At 46.9% G+C, this 15,773-nt stretch overlaps 1 protein-coding gene across 4 annotated transcripts in view; it reads left to right on the forward strand.

Annotated features, from left to right (window-relative positions):
* Positions 1-15,773, forward strand: part of BSN (bassoon presynaptic cytomatrix protein) — a 112,234-nt gene that overhangs the window by 55,512 nt on the left and 40,949 nt on the right. For all 4 annotated transcript variants that reach the window (XM_049777286.1, XM_049777287.1, XM_049777288.1 and 1 more), the window contains exon 2: positions 11,004-11,412. In XM_049777286.1, the coding sequence (XP_049633243.1) occupies positions 11,004-11,412 (409 nt within the window). The remainder of the gene's footprint in view (positions 1-11,003; positions 11,413-15,773) is intronic.

Consider the following 15,773-nt stretch of genomic DNA (forward strand, 5'->3'; position numbering starts at 1 on the left):
GATGCCAGGTGTGACCCAAAAACAAAACAAAACAAAACAAACAAACAAACAAAAAGACAGGGCTGCAACAATAATACAGTATGTAGGGAACTATCTTGTATGTGGCTAATTCAGGTTGGATCCCCAGCACTCTGCTGGGAAAGATCCCTGCCTGAGCCCACAGTATTTCTGGAGAAGAGAATAAAACTATAGGAATACAGTAATATTCAAAGACATAATAAGAAAACTATATCCCCTGATGTAAAAAAGTATATAAATTTTTAGTTTGAGAATCTTACTGAAAAGACTATTTCAAGAAAAAAAGAAATGGGAATAGTCAACCCTAAATTTTATCTGTGAAGCTGCTGAACTTTCTAAAGGACCTTCCCCCCCCTCCCAAAAAAAAAAAAAAAAAGCTTGGGAGAGATAGCTCCAAGGGATTGGAGTTGTGCTTTGCATTTGGGAGCCCAGAGTCCATTTCCTAACACTTGGTCCCTGAGCATCACTAGGATTAGCCTCTTAGTCCTGCCTTTGATGAGGCAGCAGATGGCAACCCATAGGGTGCATTTAAAGTCAGGGATTTGGGACTGGAGCAGTAGCACAGCAGGTAAATATTTGCCTTGTATGTGGCTGACCTGGGTTCAGTTCCCAGCATCCCGGAATATGGAACCCCATGCACCACTGGGAATGACACCTGTGCAGAGTCAGGAGTAACCCCTGAGCACCACTGGGTTTGATCCAAAAACCAAAAATTAATTAATTAATTAACTAAAGAGTGGAATTTCCCCAGCAATGGCCTCCAGGCTAGGACACTTGTACCAAGCAGGGAATTTAATTTTCTATCTTGTATTTTAAAACTTTCCCATTTGGGAGGTGTATTTCACACATTGGGGAATCCATAAACATGTTTATCGATAGGGTGATGTGACTGACTAAAAAGGAAGGAGGTCATTCACCTACAAGCTGGGCAGGTTCAGCAAAGTTTTTTTTGTGAAAACTGGAAATTTATAAATTTATTTATTTATTTATTTATTTATTTATTTATTCATTGGTTTTTGGGTCACACCTGGCAGCACTCAGGGGTTCCTCCTGGCTCTATACTCAGAAATTGCTCCTGGCAGGCTCGGGAGACCATATGGGATACTGGGATTCGAACCACCGTCCTACTGCATGCAAGGCAAATGCCCTACCTCTATGCTATCTTTCTGGCCCCCTGGATTTTTTTTTTTTAATTCAAACTTGCTACTGATTTCACCTCCATTCCTGAGAAGATCCAGATCTGCACCCATCTTTCTGTGGCTTCTGCTTCTGTCAGCGAGTGGAGAGACCGCAGGGTGACCCTGTGTGTCCTCCCTGGCCCAGGTCTCAAAGGCATGTGTCCTCCCACAGCAGCTGCCCAGCCCTAATTGCCTGTTACAGAAAGGTCAGCCATGAATGCATCAGAGCCTTGTTTGAAGCTGTGGGACTTCCGGCTGCTCTTAGAAAAGCAGTTTCCTTAAGTTCACAGACCTCCCACCATGCCTTGTGAGCAGCCACTTGCTGATTTTCTGGTGTCAAATATTTCTCCTCCAGAGTCCCCTGGAGGCGGTGTGGTTTGCTCTAGAACACTGCCAGGTGGGGTCCAGGCTGGTTTCCAGCTGGTGATCGCACTGTCTCCAGACCTCCCTAACTCTGCTCCCTCCACTTCAGCCTCCTTAGCCCCTCCCACCCAGCAGCTCCAGTCTCCTTCCCTGAGCCCAAGCACCCCACTTCTCTCCCTGAGGGGCCACCTCTCTCTGGGGATCCACCCTCATGAATGACCCTGGTGTCCACCTTTGGTCACTGAAACCTGTTGTTGTCACCCCTTTGCAGACCTGCTGCCTGATTTATTTTAGGCATGGTAATGGCTAATGTTGAGGCAGCTGAATGGGCTCTGTGTCCCTCTCCAGCTGACCTCTGAGCCTGGGGCATCTTCCTGACAAGCTAAACACCTTCCATTTGTTTCTGATCAGTTAAAAGTCTTTTCGTGTAAAAAAGAGACAAGCTAGTAGAAATCTAGCTAGAATCATACCTTGCACCTTTCCACCACTTTAGGGCAATCTGGTTCCTGGATGTGGCAATTTCAGTTTCCCTGTCACTCTCTGATATATCTGTTCTCTCCCCACTTCCCCACCTACCCATATTCCTGTACTGTTTCTGCTTCAGGCAGCGCCCCTCAGCTCCCTGCTCTTTTGGTCTTATTCTAGTCCTTCCAGAGTGGCCAGAGGGCTTGGGTAGCAGCTAAGACACTTGTTTTGCACACAACTGACCTGAATAATCCCTGGCACTCCACATGGTCCCCTGAGTCCTGACGGGGGATTGCTGAGCACAGAGACAGAAGTAGCCCTGAGCACCATGGGTATGACCCCAAAACCAAATCACCCCAGAGTACACTGGCCTCATTTCATTCACATGCATGAAACCAGGGCTCCTTTGTGGATACCTCCTTCCCCTCCTTTGTACTGAGGCCTTGAGATGGCAGAGCTCCCCTGAGGAGGGCCTAGCCTCCCTCTAACACTGAGGGGTGGCACGAACCATCATGACTCCTACCATGGGCCCTCATGCCTTGTGCTGAGCCAGACAGTTGACCCAGGAGGGAAAGAGCTCTGCACCCTGAGCGTGGCTCTCGCCAGGCCGTGACCTCTCCCACCTGACACTTCAGCCTCAGATCTCCTCACAGCTTGTGCCTAGCTGAGGTGCCTCCTCCCAACCTGGCCCATCACCTTTTCCCTCTTTCCACTTACCTCTCTGTCTTATCTCATCCGCTCCTGTAAATGCTGGAATGCCCACAGCTTTCTTCATAGCCACTGTTCACCGGGGCCTCTATCCCCAAGGCTTGCCTGTAGCCTGAACCCCAAGTTCCCCAGTAAGAATATTTATTTATTTGACTTTAACTAGAGCCCCACCCCTCATCAGGCTTTTGCCATTTTATTCCCCATTGTCCACCTGCCATTGGCTTTTCCCTAGATTCCGTGTGCCTGGGACCAGAGAGAGTTGAGGAGGTCAGATGGTCCCCATAACACTACCAGGGCACAGTGCCAGGAGTAAACCCGGACTACAGCCACGTGCGGTTCCCAAACTCCAAAAATAAAATACATAGATTAAGGGTAAAAAAGACTACTTGTGGGCCGGAGAGATTGCATAGAGGTAGGGCATTTGCCTTGCATGCAGAAGGACAGTGGCTTGAATCCCGGCATCCCATATGGTCCTCCAGGCCTACCAGGAGTGATTTCTGAGCATAGAGCCAGGAGTAACCCCTGAGGGCTGCCGGGTGTAACCCAAAAACAAACAAACAAAAAAGACCACTCCTCTTGGACCTCAACCCATACTTGCCTCCCTTTCTCCCCTTACTTTCTCTTGGGCTAATGGCCATATACCGTTTCCCTTCACTTTCATCTCTTAGACACATAGATTGAAAGCCCCCTTGTTTGAAAACCTTAGAGGGTCAGTCAAGGCCAGAGCAATAATAGCACAGTAGTTGGGTATTTGCCTTGCATGGGCCCATACTGGAACGGACCCAGGTTCAATCCCCGACATCCCATATAGTCCCCTGAGCCTGCCAGGAGCGATTTCTGAGTGCAGAGCCAGGAGTAGCCCCTGAGCACCACTGGGTGTGGCCCAAAAACTAACCAAAAAAAACACCTTATAGCTTTCAGCTTATCCCCTTTCAGCTTCCCAATATTCAGCAGCTCAGTGTGTGCTATTGCCCAGAGTTGCTCTGTGCAGAGGAGAATGAGGCCCCACACACCAGCAGCCTGGAGTAAGCATGCCCGCTCATGCCACTGACCCTTTGCACGTGCTGTCTCTTTTGCCCGGCGTAGCCTTTCACCTAGGGGAGAAAACCCCACCCCTGAAGACCTGAGGTCTGTCTCCTCCTCGGATGCCTGCTCCACTCCTGGCCCAGGTTCAGGGTGTCTGACAGCGATCTATTTACACATCTGTCTGCCCTCTAGACTGAAGGCTCCCAGAGGACTGAATCCTTGTCTGGTTCACACAGTCAAGTTTTATTTTAATGAAATACTAGATGAGTATTTATAAAGAAAATAAGAATGCGTATAAAATATGCATGAGATGTAAATGAGTGCTATATAATAAACACGGTGTGCCCTGCTTCCCCTGGAAGACATAATCTCCTCGGACTGATCCAGGGATCAGTAAATATGAATGACTGAATGTCCCAAGTGAACGAATGAATGTCATGATCGGAAGCATTTTCTCTTGGGGTCTCGTGGTGTCGCTAGCAAATTCCAGTGAGTCATTCCCCGCTAAAATCATGCCTGGATCCTAATGCAGCCCCATTCCAGGCACGCACTCATTTCTCATTTCTTCTGCCCTGTGCTATGTGTGTACGCTTACTGACTGTCCCTGCTGGGCTGAGCATGGAGCTGGGTCCAGAGCTGTGATGGGGAGCAAAGTGTTCAGAGATCTCTTTCTTTTTTTTTGGTTTTTTTGGGCCACACCCTGCGGTGCTCAGGGGTTACTCCTGGCTATCTGCTCAGAAATAGCTCCTGGCAGGCACGGGGGACCATATGGGACACCGGGATTCGAACCAACCACCTTTGGTCCTGGATCGGCTGCTTGCAAGGCAAACACCGCTGTGCTATCTCTCCGGGCCCTCAGAGATCTCTTTCTAGCGAATGTCCAGACTGCTCTTCAGAACAAAGTGAAATATAATCCAGAGATCCCAGATTGTAGCTAGCTTTCCAACCCCTACATCCTTAGTGAGCTCTCACAGGGGAACCAGAGTAAGAATGCCTGATTATCTGGATGCTGGCTCCACCACTTTTCAAGTTTCAACTCCTATATGTGGCAGTTTCTTTATCTACAACACACAGAGTGAATTTTACCCACTAATCGCTTTCCTGTGAGATTTAAAGGAGTTCATATATGTTAGGTGCTTGTCTCATGAAGCAGCTTGGAGAGAGAAAGCTCAATTGGCATTATACCACTGTGATTGACCAATCTGTTCGGTGGTTAGGGGTGCAGCAAGTGGCCAGAGAGGACTCCAGATGTCCTTCAGTTCTTTCTAGCTTGAGATCAGATCTAGGGAAGGACCAAGTGTCCTGCCAGTCGTGTGCTGTATTTTTCCAGCTCTCACAAACTTTGGATCACATTTTGCTGTTATGAGTTCTGTCGTGTCTCCTATGTATTTGTTCAAGAACAAATATTAAGCCTCCGTGTGTGGCAGGCACTGTGATAGGCTCTAGGACACAGATATGGAGATAGCAGATAGAATTCCTGCCCACAGAGCTGGCATTTTAATGTGGACATCACTGAGGACACATGAAATAAGTATGTGATATGATGAATCAGAAGGTTCTCCATGCCATAGAGAGGGATAGAAGCTGAATTTTATTTAAGAGTTTGGGAGCCATACTCATGGTGTTTAGGGACTAGTTATGACCCTGAGCAATGCTTGGGGGACCATATATGGTGCCAAGGATTCAAACTGGGGCCTGCGACATGCAAGGCAGGCACCTTATTTCCTGTACTCTCTCTCTTTCTCTGATGCTCAGAGCTGCATTTAGTGGTCAGAGAAACTGTCTTGAAAGGATGCCAATAGGGGCCAGAGGTGCTTTCTGAGGGCAGAGCAAGGAGTAACCCCTGAGTGCTGCCGGGTGTGAACTCAAAAAAAAAAAAAAAAAAAAAGGATGCCAATAGAGCAGTGCTTGAGTAGCAGCAGCAAACACAGGGGGCTAAAGGGATGGTACAGTGGGTAGAGTACTTGCCTTGTACATGGCCACTCTAGTTTCAATCCTGGCACCCAGATATGGTCCCCAGAACATACCAAGAGTGATCCCAGAATGCAGAGCCAGGAGTGGCTCCAAAACAAAATAAAAGCAGCAGCAAACACAACTGTGCAGAGGCACGGGGCCTGGTCTAAGCAATGGAGGGAGGGAGAGTGGAGAGATGAGACCAGAAACAAAGGGGCCAAGTTTTGTTGGTCTTAATGGTCCACCTAGAAAAACATCTCAATGAAGATGTAGAATTGACGCTTAAACAAGTAGTTCAGGGGGCCGGCGAGGTGGCGCTAGAGGTAAGGTGTCTGCCTTGCGAGCGCTAGCCTATGATGGACTGCGGTTCCATCCCCCAGCGTCCCATATGGTCCCCCAAGCCAGGGGCAATTTCTGAGCCTTAGCCAGGAGTAACCTCTGAGCATCAAATGGGTGTGCCACAAATACAAAAAAAAAACCAAGTAGTTCAGGAGAGAGTTTCTGGGCCAGATAAACAACATCTGGTAGAAGCAAGTCGGAAATGGAATTTAAAATACTGATCTGGCTGGGCCTAAGTCTTAGGGACTGTGCATCATCAGAAATGGATATGCACACCTATCAAGTCTTCCCAATTTTAGAATTGGGGCTCTGGGATTGGGAAACGAGGAAAACCTGAGAAGGGCTAGAAATGTTGGGCAGGAGGGAGGAGGAAACCCAGGCAAAGGTGGTGTATGGAAAGCAAGTGAGGAACTTATTTCCGGAAGGTAAGTGTTTAGCATATTCAAGAGCTGTTCCTGAACAAGTGAGAAAATGAACTGCGAAGTGACTGTCATGACTGTCCGTGTTGACAATGTGACTAATGAGGCCATTGATAACTGTAAACTGAGTGAACTCTGTTCATTGAGGGGCAAAGGTTAGGGTTGGATTGGGATGGCAGAAAGGGCAGAAGGGGGGCCGGGCGGTGGCGCTGGAGGTAAGGTGCCTGCCTTGCCTGCGCTAGCCTAGGACGGACCGAGGTTCGATCCCCTGGCGTCCCATATGGTCCCCCAAGAAGCCAGGAGCAACTTCTGAGCGCATAGCCAGGAGTAACCCCTGAGCGTCACAGGGTGTGGCCCAAAAACCAAAAAAAAAAAAAAAAAAAAAAAAAAAGAAAGGGCAGAAGGGAATAGGCAGCATTGGGGGTGGGTGCGCAGTTCTTTCAAGGAATTTTGCTGGAGAAAAAGAGGAGCATAGAAATGAAGCAGTACTGGAGGACGGAGTGGACTAAATTCCTTTCCTTTGAGGATTAGAGAAGCACGTTTGCATGGAATGTGAAAGAACTGAGAGGGCAGAGTGAATGGAACAGTGGAGAGAATCTAGAGAGATGAGAAGTAGGCCTTGAGAGCAGATTTGGTGACTGTCCATAAATGTACACATTCTCCACTAGTGACTCCCAGGAACCTTCTCAATGAAACAGCAAGTAGGTAGTCCACTGTGATGGTGAAGAGGAGGAGGGAAATGTTGGGAGGCCGACTACCCGGGAGAAGGTAGGAATCTCTCAGAACCATGGGAGAGTAAAGGATTGCAGGTATACTGTAGCTGCCAAATTTCCCCTGGGTACCGCTAGGCAGGCAGGCAGGCAGGCAGAGGCCCAAGTGCAGAAAACATCATCTTTTCACCCTTCGCTGGGCAGAGCCTTTGTTTATTCATCATCCCCACAGCTGAGCAGAAAATCAGCTTATATTCAGAGCCTCAGCTGTCACAATAAAGTCCTCCAAAGTCTAAATTGTGATGCAATATTGAACAAAACATCATGGTATCCAAGGAAGGTTGCCCATCACATATCAAGCAGCATCCTAAAAGGGACTACAGGCAGCTCATGTTATAAAGAATAATTGGGAGCTTCAGTCTAGATTTGAGAACTGCTTTTAAATTCCAGCCCAAAATAATTTAAGAAAAAAAAATGAATGGCTGGAGAGATAGTACAGCAGGTAGGGTGCTTGCATTGCACATGGCTCACCTGGGTTCGACTTCTGGCATACCATTTGATCCACCAAACACCACCAAGCACCACCAGGAGGCCTAACTCCTGAGCACTGCTGGGTATGGCCCAAAAATTAAAAAAAGAAAAAATGCTTTGGTTACTGGCATGTGACTCAATAGACCTTGCCTGTGGGAGGTCCTGGGTGCAATCCCCAGAACCACATGCTCCCAAGCACTGCTGGCTATGGATCCCACAATAAAAAATAGTGATATTATGAACTAAATGCGAACATTTTTTATGATACCCAGAAATTAATTTATTAAAAGGCCCTAGAATCTGGTTTCTGGCTATGGGCCCAGCTATGGGCCACCACCAAATTGGACCTTAAAGCTGATGGCAAAAGATAGACTCAGAGGGACTTCTAATCTCACTGACAAAGACAGCGAGGCTTGATGACTGGGCATGTCTTATTGGTTGGTTCTAAAAAGGGTCTGGAGGACTTTGTATAGTGTTTCCTTTGTTTCCAAGAGTCTTTCTTAAATCAAAGGTGTTAAACCTCACCACCAATTTCTCAGAAGGGAGGAAGGATCACAGGGTCTTGTTAGAGGTCTCCATTGGACCCCTCATTCTCCTCTTTGAAATGGCTTGTCCTATGATGCCCTACCCATTGGTACCCAAGTATTTTTAATAAGAAGATGGCTGTCCTATAAGAACACCCAACTTAGCATGCCCTCATCAGTTAGACCCCACTAGGATGGGGCAAGAGTGGCACCGGTGGTCCCCTGCACAAACAGCTGAGGCTGAACCTGTAAGTGCCTCTCAGACCTGTTTCCTGGTGCCAGTCTTCACCCAAATGAGTTCAGACAGAAGTATGTGTCTAACTTCAGAAAAGCAATATATAAAGCCTGACCTTTGACATTTTGTGCTTAACTTCCTTCAAACTAGAAAAGGAAATGTGGCAGAAATGAAGTTAAGTGGGATCAAAAAAGATAGACTTTCAGGAAATTGAGTTTCCACCCGACAATTTGCTTTAGAGTCCAAGGAGCCATGCCACTCTGTTGGCTCATCTGCAGTGGGGCCAAGTCAGATGGAGATGGAGGAGGGGTTCTGGCCTCCCTTGGTGGCTCTGCAAGGGCTAGATACCGGGACATCTTCCCCTGCCTACCTGTACAGGGGCTCATCACCAGTCTCAGGCCTGCCAGAGGAAGCCAGAAGGATTTGTGTGTCCTCACTGGAGACCGCTAACCAGGCTTTGGGTGTCCCCTCCCAATGGTCTGTGTCTAGCCTCTGAAAGAACAAACAGAATGTAACCGTGATCAGGGCAGCAGTTCTGAACCTGCACCGTGCGTTGCAGGTTCAGAGGAAACCTGAGAGGAAAAGGGACTGCCCCCACAATTCTGGCAGAAATTTTCAGGTGCAGTCTGAATCTCAAGACTTAAAAATCATTCTACATGTTTTTAGTTCATAGGTTTCAAGTCTTCAGAAGTGAACTGTGCTGAGGTTAGAGGTGCTGACAGCTTCTCTTCTTTTCTGCAACTGAAAATTTGCATGGAACTGGAAGCCAGAGAGATAGCACAGTGGTAGAGCATTTGCCTTGCTTGTGGCCAACCCAGAGGGAACCGGTTCGATTCCCAGCATCCCATGTGGTCCCCCAGCCTACTAGGGGCAGTTTCTGAGTGCAGAACCTGGAGTGACCTCTGAGTGCCGCTGGGTGTGACCCAAAAACCAATCAATAAATAAAGTTTAAAAGAAATTTTTAAAAATTTGTATGGAACTTATAATGGACCTCCTTATCCTTGAATTCTGTATTAAATCAATGGGCATCCTCATTGTTTGAACCCATGAGTGTGGATAATCCTCATACATAGGGACTTGCCTAAGACTCAACATGAATCATTTGAGGCCTATTTATAGATTTTCTTTTAAGGAGGGCAGTGTTGGGGCCACACCTAGTGGTGCTCAGGACTTAACTTCTGACTGTGCTCAGGGATAACTCTGGTGGTGCTTTTTTCAATCCCTGTAGTACCAGGGATTGAATTTGAGTCAGATGCATGCAAGGCAAGCTCTCTGCCCACTGTACTAGCTCACTAGCTCTCCAGCCCATCCCATATAGATTCTTTTTTTTTTTTTTTTGGTTTTTGGGCCACACCCGATAACGCTCAGGGGTTACTCCTGGCTATGCGCTCAGAAGTTGCTCCTGGCTTGGGGGACCATATGGGACACCGGGGGATCGAACCGCGGTCCGTCCAAGGCTAGCGCAGGCAAGGCAGGCACCTTACCTTTAGCGCCACTGCCCAGCCCCATCCCATATAGATTCTTAAAACTTCAGAGCCCTTGGGGCCAGTGAAATAGCACAATGTAGATAAGGCCTTGACTTCCTTATGGCCACTCCAAGTTCCGTACCCAGAACTCCATATAGTTGCATGAGTCTCGCCAGGGAGTGATCCCTGAGCCAAAAGAAAGCTCTAACAACACCAATTTGGGGTGTCACCAAAAAAGCAATGAATAAATATTAAAATGCAGACAGAGCTCAGGGCCCCAAAAGATGGCTCAGTCACACAAGGCTGCGAACTCATATGCTCCTGACAGCTGAATCTTAGGGATCCCAGTGAGAAAGACAAGAAGATGGCAAAGATGGCTTTGAAAGCATGCAGGGCAAGTATTTGTTTTGGGGACCACACCTAGCAGTGCTTAGGGCTTAGGACTTAGGGCTTACTCCTAATTCTACACTTAGGTGCAGAATACTTGGGTGACCATATAGGGCCCAGGGATCGAACCTTGGTTGGCTGCATGCAAGATAAGTGTCCTGGGGGCCCGAGCAAGAGTACAGTAGGGCATTTGCTTTGCATGTGGTTGACCCAGACTCAATCCCATATGGTTCCCTGAACACCTCCAGGAGTAATTCCAGAGTGCAGAGCCAGGAATAATCCATGAACACTGCCGGGTATGGCTCAAAAACAAAGTGAAAAAATATATATAAGTACCCTACTTGCTCTGCTGTTGCTCCCACCTCAAGTGTAAAGTCTTGAACTTAGTCCTCTATGCAATGTTTCCTGACCAAGGGAAAAAAAGGAGGGATATGCAGACCCAATCCCAGACTGGATGAGTCAGAACCTGCATTTAATTTGGACAGCAGAAGAGACCTGTATGATCCTACCACATTCCTAGTGCTGAGGCACAAGTGTGATGCACTTAGAGTCAGCCCTTAGTAAATGGTGGCCATGAGGTTGCCTTTGAACGCTGCAGGAGGGAAGGAGGAAGCTTGGCAGGGTCACCTCCTTGGACTCTGAGCTGTGCTGCTAATGTCATCATTTTCAATCTCATTTCAGCATTCCGAGGAGACTGGATCCCAAAGAGCCCCTGGGTAGCCAGAGAGCGGCTTCCCCAGCACCGAAGTCAGCCTCTGCCACTGCTCCAGGCCGCGAGAGCCCCCGGGAGACAAGGGCCCAGGGTCCAGCAGGCCAGGAGGCTGACGGCCCCCGCAGAACGCTGCAAGTAGACAGCAGGACACAAAGATCAGGGCGCTCTCCGTCTGTGTCACCAGACAGAGGCAGCACCCCCACATCACCCTACTCTGTCCCCCAGATCGCCCCCCTTCCCAGCAGCATGCTGTGTCCCATCTGTAAGACCTCGGACCTCACATCGGCCCCCAGCCAGCCAAACTTCAACACCTGCACCCAGTGTCACAGCAAAGTGTGCAACCAGTGTGGGTTCAACCCCAACCCTCATCTCACCCAGGTAACCACCTTGTGCCGGCTACCCCCACCTGTCCAGCCTCGCCCCTGCCCTTTCATCTCCACCACCCTCCATCCACCCAGGCTGTCTTCCTAGGAGCAGTCCCTGGCTTCAAGCAGGAGTGGCAATGGTCCCAGCTCTGCCTCGGGATCCAAGCACTTCCTGAAAGCCTGTGGCCAAAGGCCAGAGCACAAGAGGCTTTTTGTTTCTTCCCATTTTTTCTTTTCTCTTCTGCACATTTCTTTTCTTTTCCTTTCTTTTCTTCACATTTCTTTTCTTTTCCTTTCTTTTCTTTACGTTTCTTTTCTTTTCATTTTTCTTTCCTTTTTTTTTTTTTTCTTTCACCTTGCAGTGCTGAGGATCAAACTCAGGGACTCACATGTGCAAGGCAGTGCTCAACTACTGAACCATACCTTCAGCTCCCAAAATCACCTTCCTACCTGGTCCAAGCTTGATCTGTAAAGATCATTGCGGGGTGGGGTTTGGGTCACACCTGGCAGCACTCAGGGGTGATTCCTGGCTTCACGCTCAGAAATCGCTCCTGGCAGGCACAGGAATCCTGGGATGCCAGGATTCGAGCCACCGTCCTTCTGCATGAAAGGCAAAACGCCTTACCTCCATGCTATCTCTCTGGCCCCTGAAAAGATCTTTTAAAGTGAGCCCAAGACAACGTTGGGGATACCTCTTCTCCATGGTTCCTCATTTGGGGAGGAGTAATATAGGATTTGGGTGGATATTTCTGGCCTTGACTGGCCTTTCCTGACTGAGGGCCTTCCAGGAATCGTTGCAAAGGACATGCAAGATTTTAAGAAGACAGGAAGCTGCCTTCCAGCAGGGATCTGGAAACTTTCTTTTTAAAAAAATTATTATTTTTTAAAATAATTTATTTATTTATTTAAGCACCATGGTGACAAACATGTTCGTAATTGGGTTTGAGCCATAAAATGCACACGCACCCTCACCAGTGCAACTTTCCTGCCATTAATGTTCCCCATTTTTCTCCTCCCCCATCCCCTTTGAGACAGGTATTGTCATGGTAGTTGTTAGTATAGTTATTTTTCTAACTGTACTTACCACTCTTTGTTCTAAGCTTCCTATTGGTCCTTCCAGCCTTCATCTCTACTGTCTCTGGATATTATTACCATACTGTTTTTTTATTTTTCTTAAATCCCACAGATGAGTGAGACTATTCTGTGTTTATCTCTCTCCCTCTGATTTATTTCACTCAACATAATAGTCTCCACCTCCATCCACGTATAGGCAAATTTTGTGACTTTCTTTTTTCTTTTTTTTTTTTTTGTTTTTTGTTTTTTGTTTTTTGGGCCACACCCGTTTGGTGCTCAGGGGTTACTCCTGGCTAAGCGCTCAGAAATTGCCCCTGGCTTGGGGGGACCATATGGGATGCCGGGGAATCGAACCGAGGTCCTTCCGTGGCTAGTGCTTACAAGGGAGACACCTTACCTCTAGCGCCACCTCGCCGGCCCTGACTTTATTTTTTCTAACAGCTACATAATATACCAATGTGTAGTTGTACCACAGTTTCTTTAGCCACTTATCTGTTGTTTGGTATCTATGTTGTTTTCAGATTTTGGCTATTGTAAAAAGTGCTGCTATGAACATAGGAATGCAGAGGGCATTATTGTATTGTGTTTTTGTGGTCCTAGAAGTAGTATTGCTGGGTCATATGGGAGCTCAATGCCATTTTTTAAGGAATATACATATTGTTTTCCAGAAAGGCTGGAGTAGACAGCATTCCCACCAGCAGTGAATAAGAATTCCTTTCTCCCCACATCCCCACCAGCAGTGGCTGTTCTTGTTCTTTGTGATGTGTGCCAGTCTCTGTAGCATGAGATGGTACCTCATTGTTGTTTTGACTTGCATCTTCCTGATGATTAGTGATGTGGAGCATTTTTCCAGGTGCCTTTTGGCATCTGTATATCTTCTTTGAGGAAGTGTCTGTTCATTTCTTCTCCCCATTTTTTGATGGGGTTAAATGTATTTTTTGTTAAGCTCTGTTAGTACTTTGTATATCTTAGACGTTAGCCCTTTACCTGGGTTTTGGGTGAATAGTTTCTCCCATTCTGTGGGTGGCCTTTGTATCCTAGTCACAGTTTCCTTGGAGGTGCAGAAGCTTCTTAGTTTAATGTAGTCCCATTTGTTTATCTCCAGTAGTTATTAAATATTTTGCTGGTTCATCATTGGTTGCATGTGTTTAGGAGTGTGATTTCTTTCTGTTGTACATATCCTTAATTATTAAGAAATGTCCGTCTCGGGCCCGGAGAGATAGCACAGCGGTGTTTGCCTTGCAAGCAGCCGATCCAGGACCAAAGGTGGTTGGTTCGAATCCCGGTGTCCCATATGGTCCCCCATGCCTGCTAGGAGCTATTTCTGAGCAGATAGCCAGGAGTAACCCCTGAGCACCACCGGGTGTGACCCAAAAAAACAAAAAACAAAAAACAACAAAAAAAAAGAAATGTCCATCTCTGTCACGTATAACGTTTTTAGTCTAAAATCTGTGTCATCTGAAATTAATGGCCACTCAGGCCTTTTTTTTTTTTTTTTTTTTTTTTTGGGTCATACCCAGCAGCTCTCAGGGGTCACTCCTGTCTTCACGCTCAGTAATCGCTCCTGGCAGGCTCGGGGGACCATATGAGATGCTGGGATTCGAACCACCGACCTTCTGCACACAAGGCAAACGCCTTACCTTTATGCTATCTCTCCGGCTCCTACTCTGGCCTTTTTAAAGCAGTTGTTTGATTAAATGATTGTCCTCCAGCTTTTGAGGTTGGATCTGTGTTTCTTGACTATTTAGATGTGTTTCTTGTAGGCAGCAAAATGTTGGATTCAGCTTTTTTTTTTTTTTTTTTGATTTTTGGGTCACACCCGGCAGTGCTCAGGGGTTACTCCTGGCTCCATGCTCAGAAATTGCTCCTGGCAGGCACGGGGGACCATATGGGACACCGGGATTCAAACCGATGACCTTCTGCATGAAAGGCAAACGCCTTACCTCCATGCTATCTCTCCGGCCCCAGGGATTCAGCTTTTTGATCCATTTTGCCATTCTATGTCTCTTAAATGGTGCGTTTTAATCTACGGATGTTGAGAGAGATGATTGTCATGAGATTTAGTATCATCTTTTAGTAGGATTTGGTGTGTCTTGTGGTCTGTCTTATCTTAAAGTAGATCATTCAGTTCATCATTCAGGCTGATTTTGAGTCTGTAAAGTTTCTAAGCTGTTATTTATCCGTGAAGTTGTATATTCTTCCTTCAAACCGGAAATGCAGTACTCTTGGCGATTCATTAATTTCATTGAGTTTTGTCACTATATCCCACCACTGTCTTTTGGCCTTGAGGGTTTCTTGTGACATATCTGCAGTAAATCTTAGGGATGTCCTTTTAATGTAATTTCCCTTTTTGATCTTGCTGCTTTCAGTTTTCCATCCCTATCTATGAGATTTGCCATTGTGACTAGGATGTGTCTTGGGTGCTTTTCTTTGGATCTCTTTTAGCTGCTACTCTTTGAGTGTGCAGGATTTGGTTGCATGCACTTAGATCTGGGAGTTTCTCTGCAATGATGTCCTTGATTGTTGATTCTTCATGGGTCTCTGGACTCTGATGATTTTTATGCTGTTTCTGTTGAATTTATCAAAGACTTCTATTTTCCTTCCTTCCTTCCTTCCTTCCTTCCTTCCTTCCTTCCTTCCTTCCTTCCTTCCTTCCTTCCTTCCTTCCTTCCTTCCTTCCTTCCTTCCTTCCTTCCTTCCTTCCTTCCTTCCTTCCTTCCTTCCTTTCTTTTTTGGTTTCTCGGCCACACTCAGTGACACTCAGGGGTTACTCCTGGCTATGTGCTCAAAAATTGATCCTGGTTTGGGAGACCATATGGGACACTGGGAGATCGAACCGTGGTCCCTCCTAGGCTAGTGTGGGCAAGGCAATTGCCTTACCCCTTGCACCACCACTCCAGGCCAAAGACTTCTATTTTCATCTATTCACATTCTTTGAGGACTTTTTCCATGGTCTGATCATTGGTTTTGAGGCTCTTTCCAACCTCTTCTGTTGTATGGGGTTGTTATGCATCTCATTTTCCAGCTCACTGATTCTGTCTTTAGCTGTTATTACTCTGTTGGATAGGTTTTTCGTGAGGTTTTCATTTTGCCTACCAAGTTTTTCAGCCCTCTTATTTCCATTTAAAGTTTTCTTATTTCTTTTTTTTTTTTTTTTTTTTGGTTTTTTTTTTTTTTTTTTTGGTTTTTGGGCCACACCCGGGAACGCTCAGGGGTTACTCCTGGCTCTGTGCTCAGAAGTTGCTCCTGGCTTGGGGGACCATATGGGACACCGGGGGATCGAACCCGTGGTCCGTCCAA

This window comes from Suncus etruscus, chromosome 7, assembly GCF_024139225.1.
Source record: "Suncus etruscus isolate mSunEtr1 chromosome 7, mSunEtr1.pri.cur, whole genome shotgun sequence".
In the NCBI taxonomy this organism is placed as follows: Eukaryota; Metazoa; Chordata; class Mammalia; order Eulipotyphla; family Soricidae; genus Suncus; species Suncus etruscus.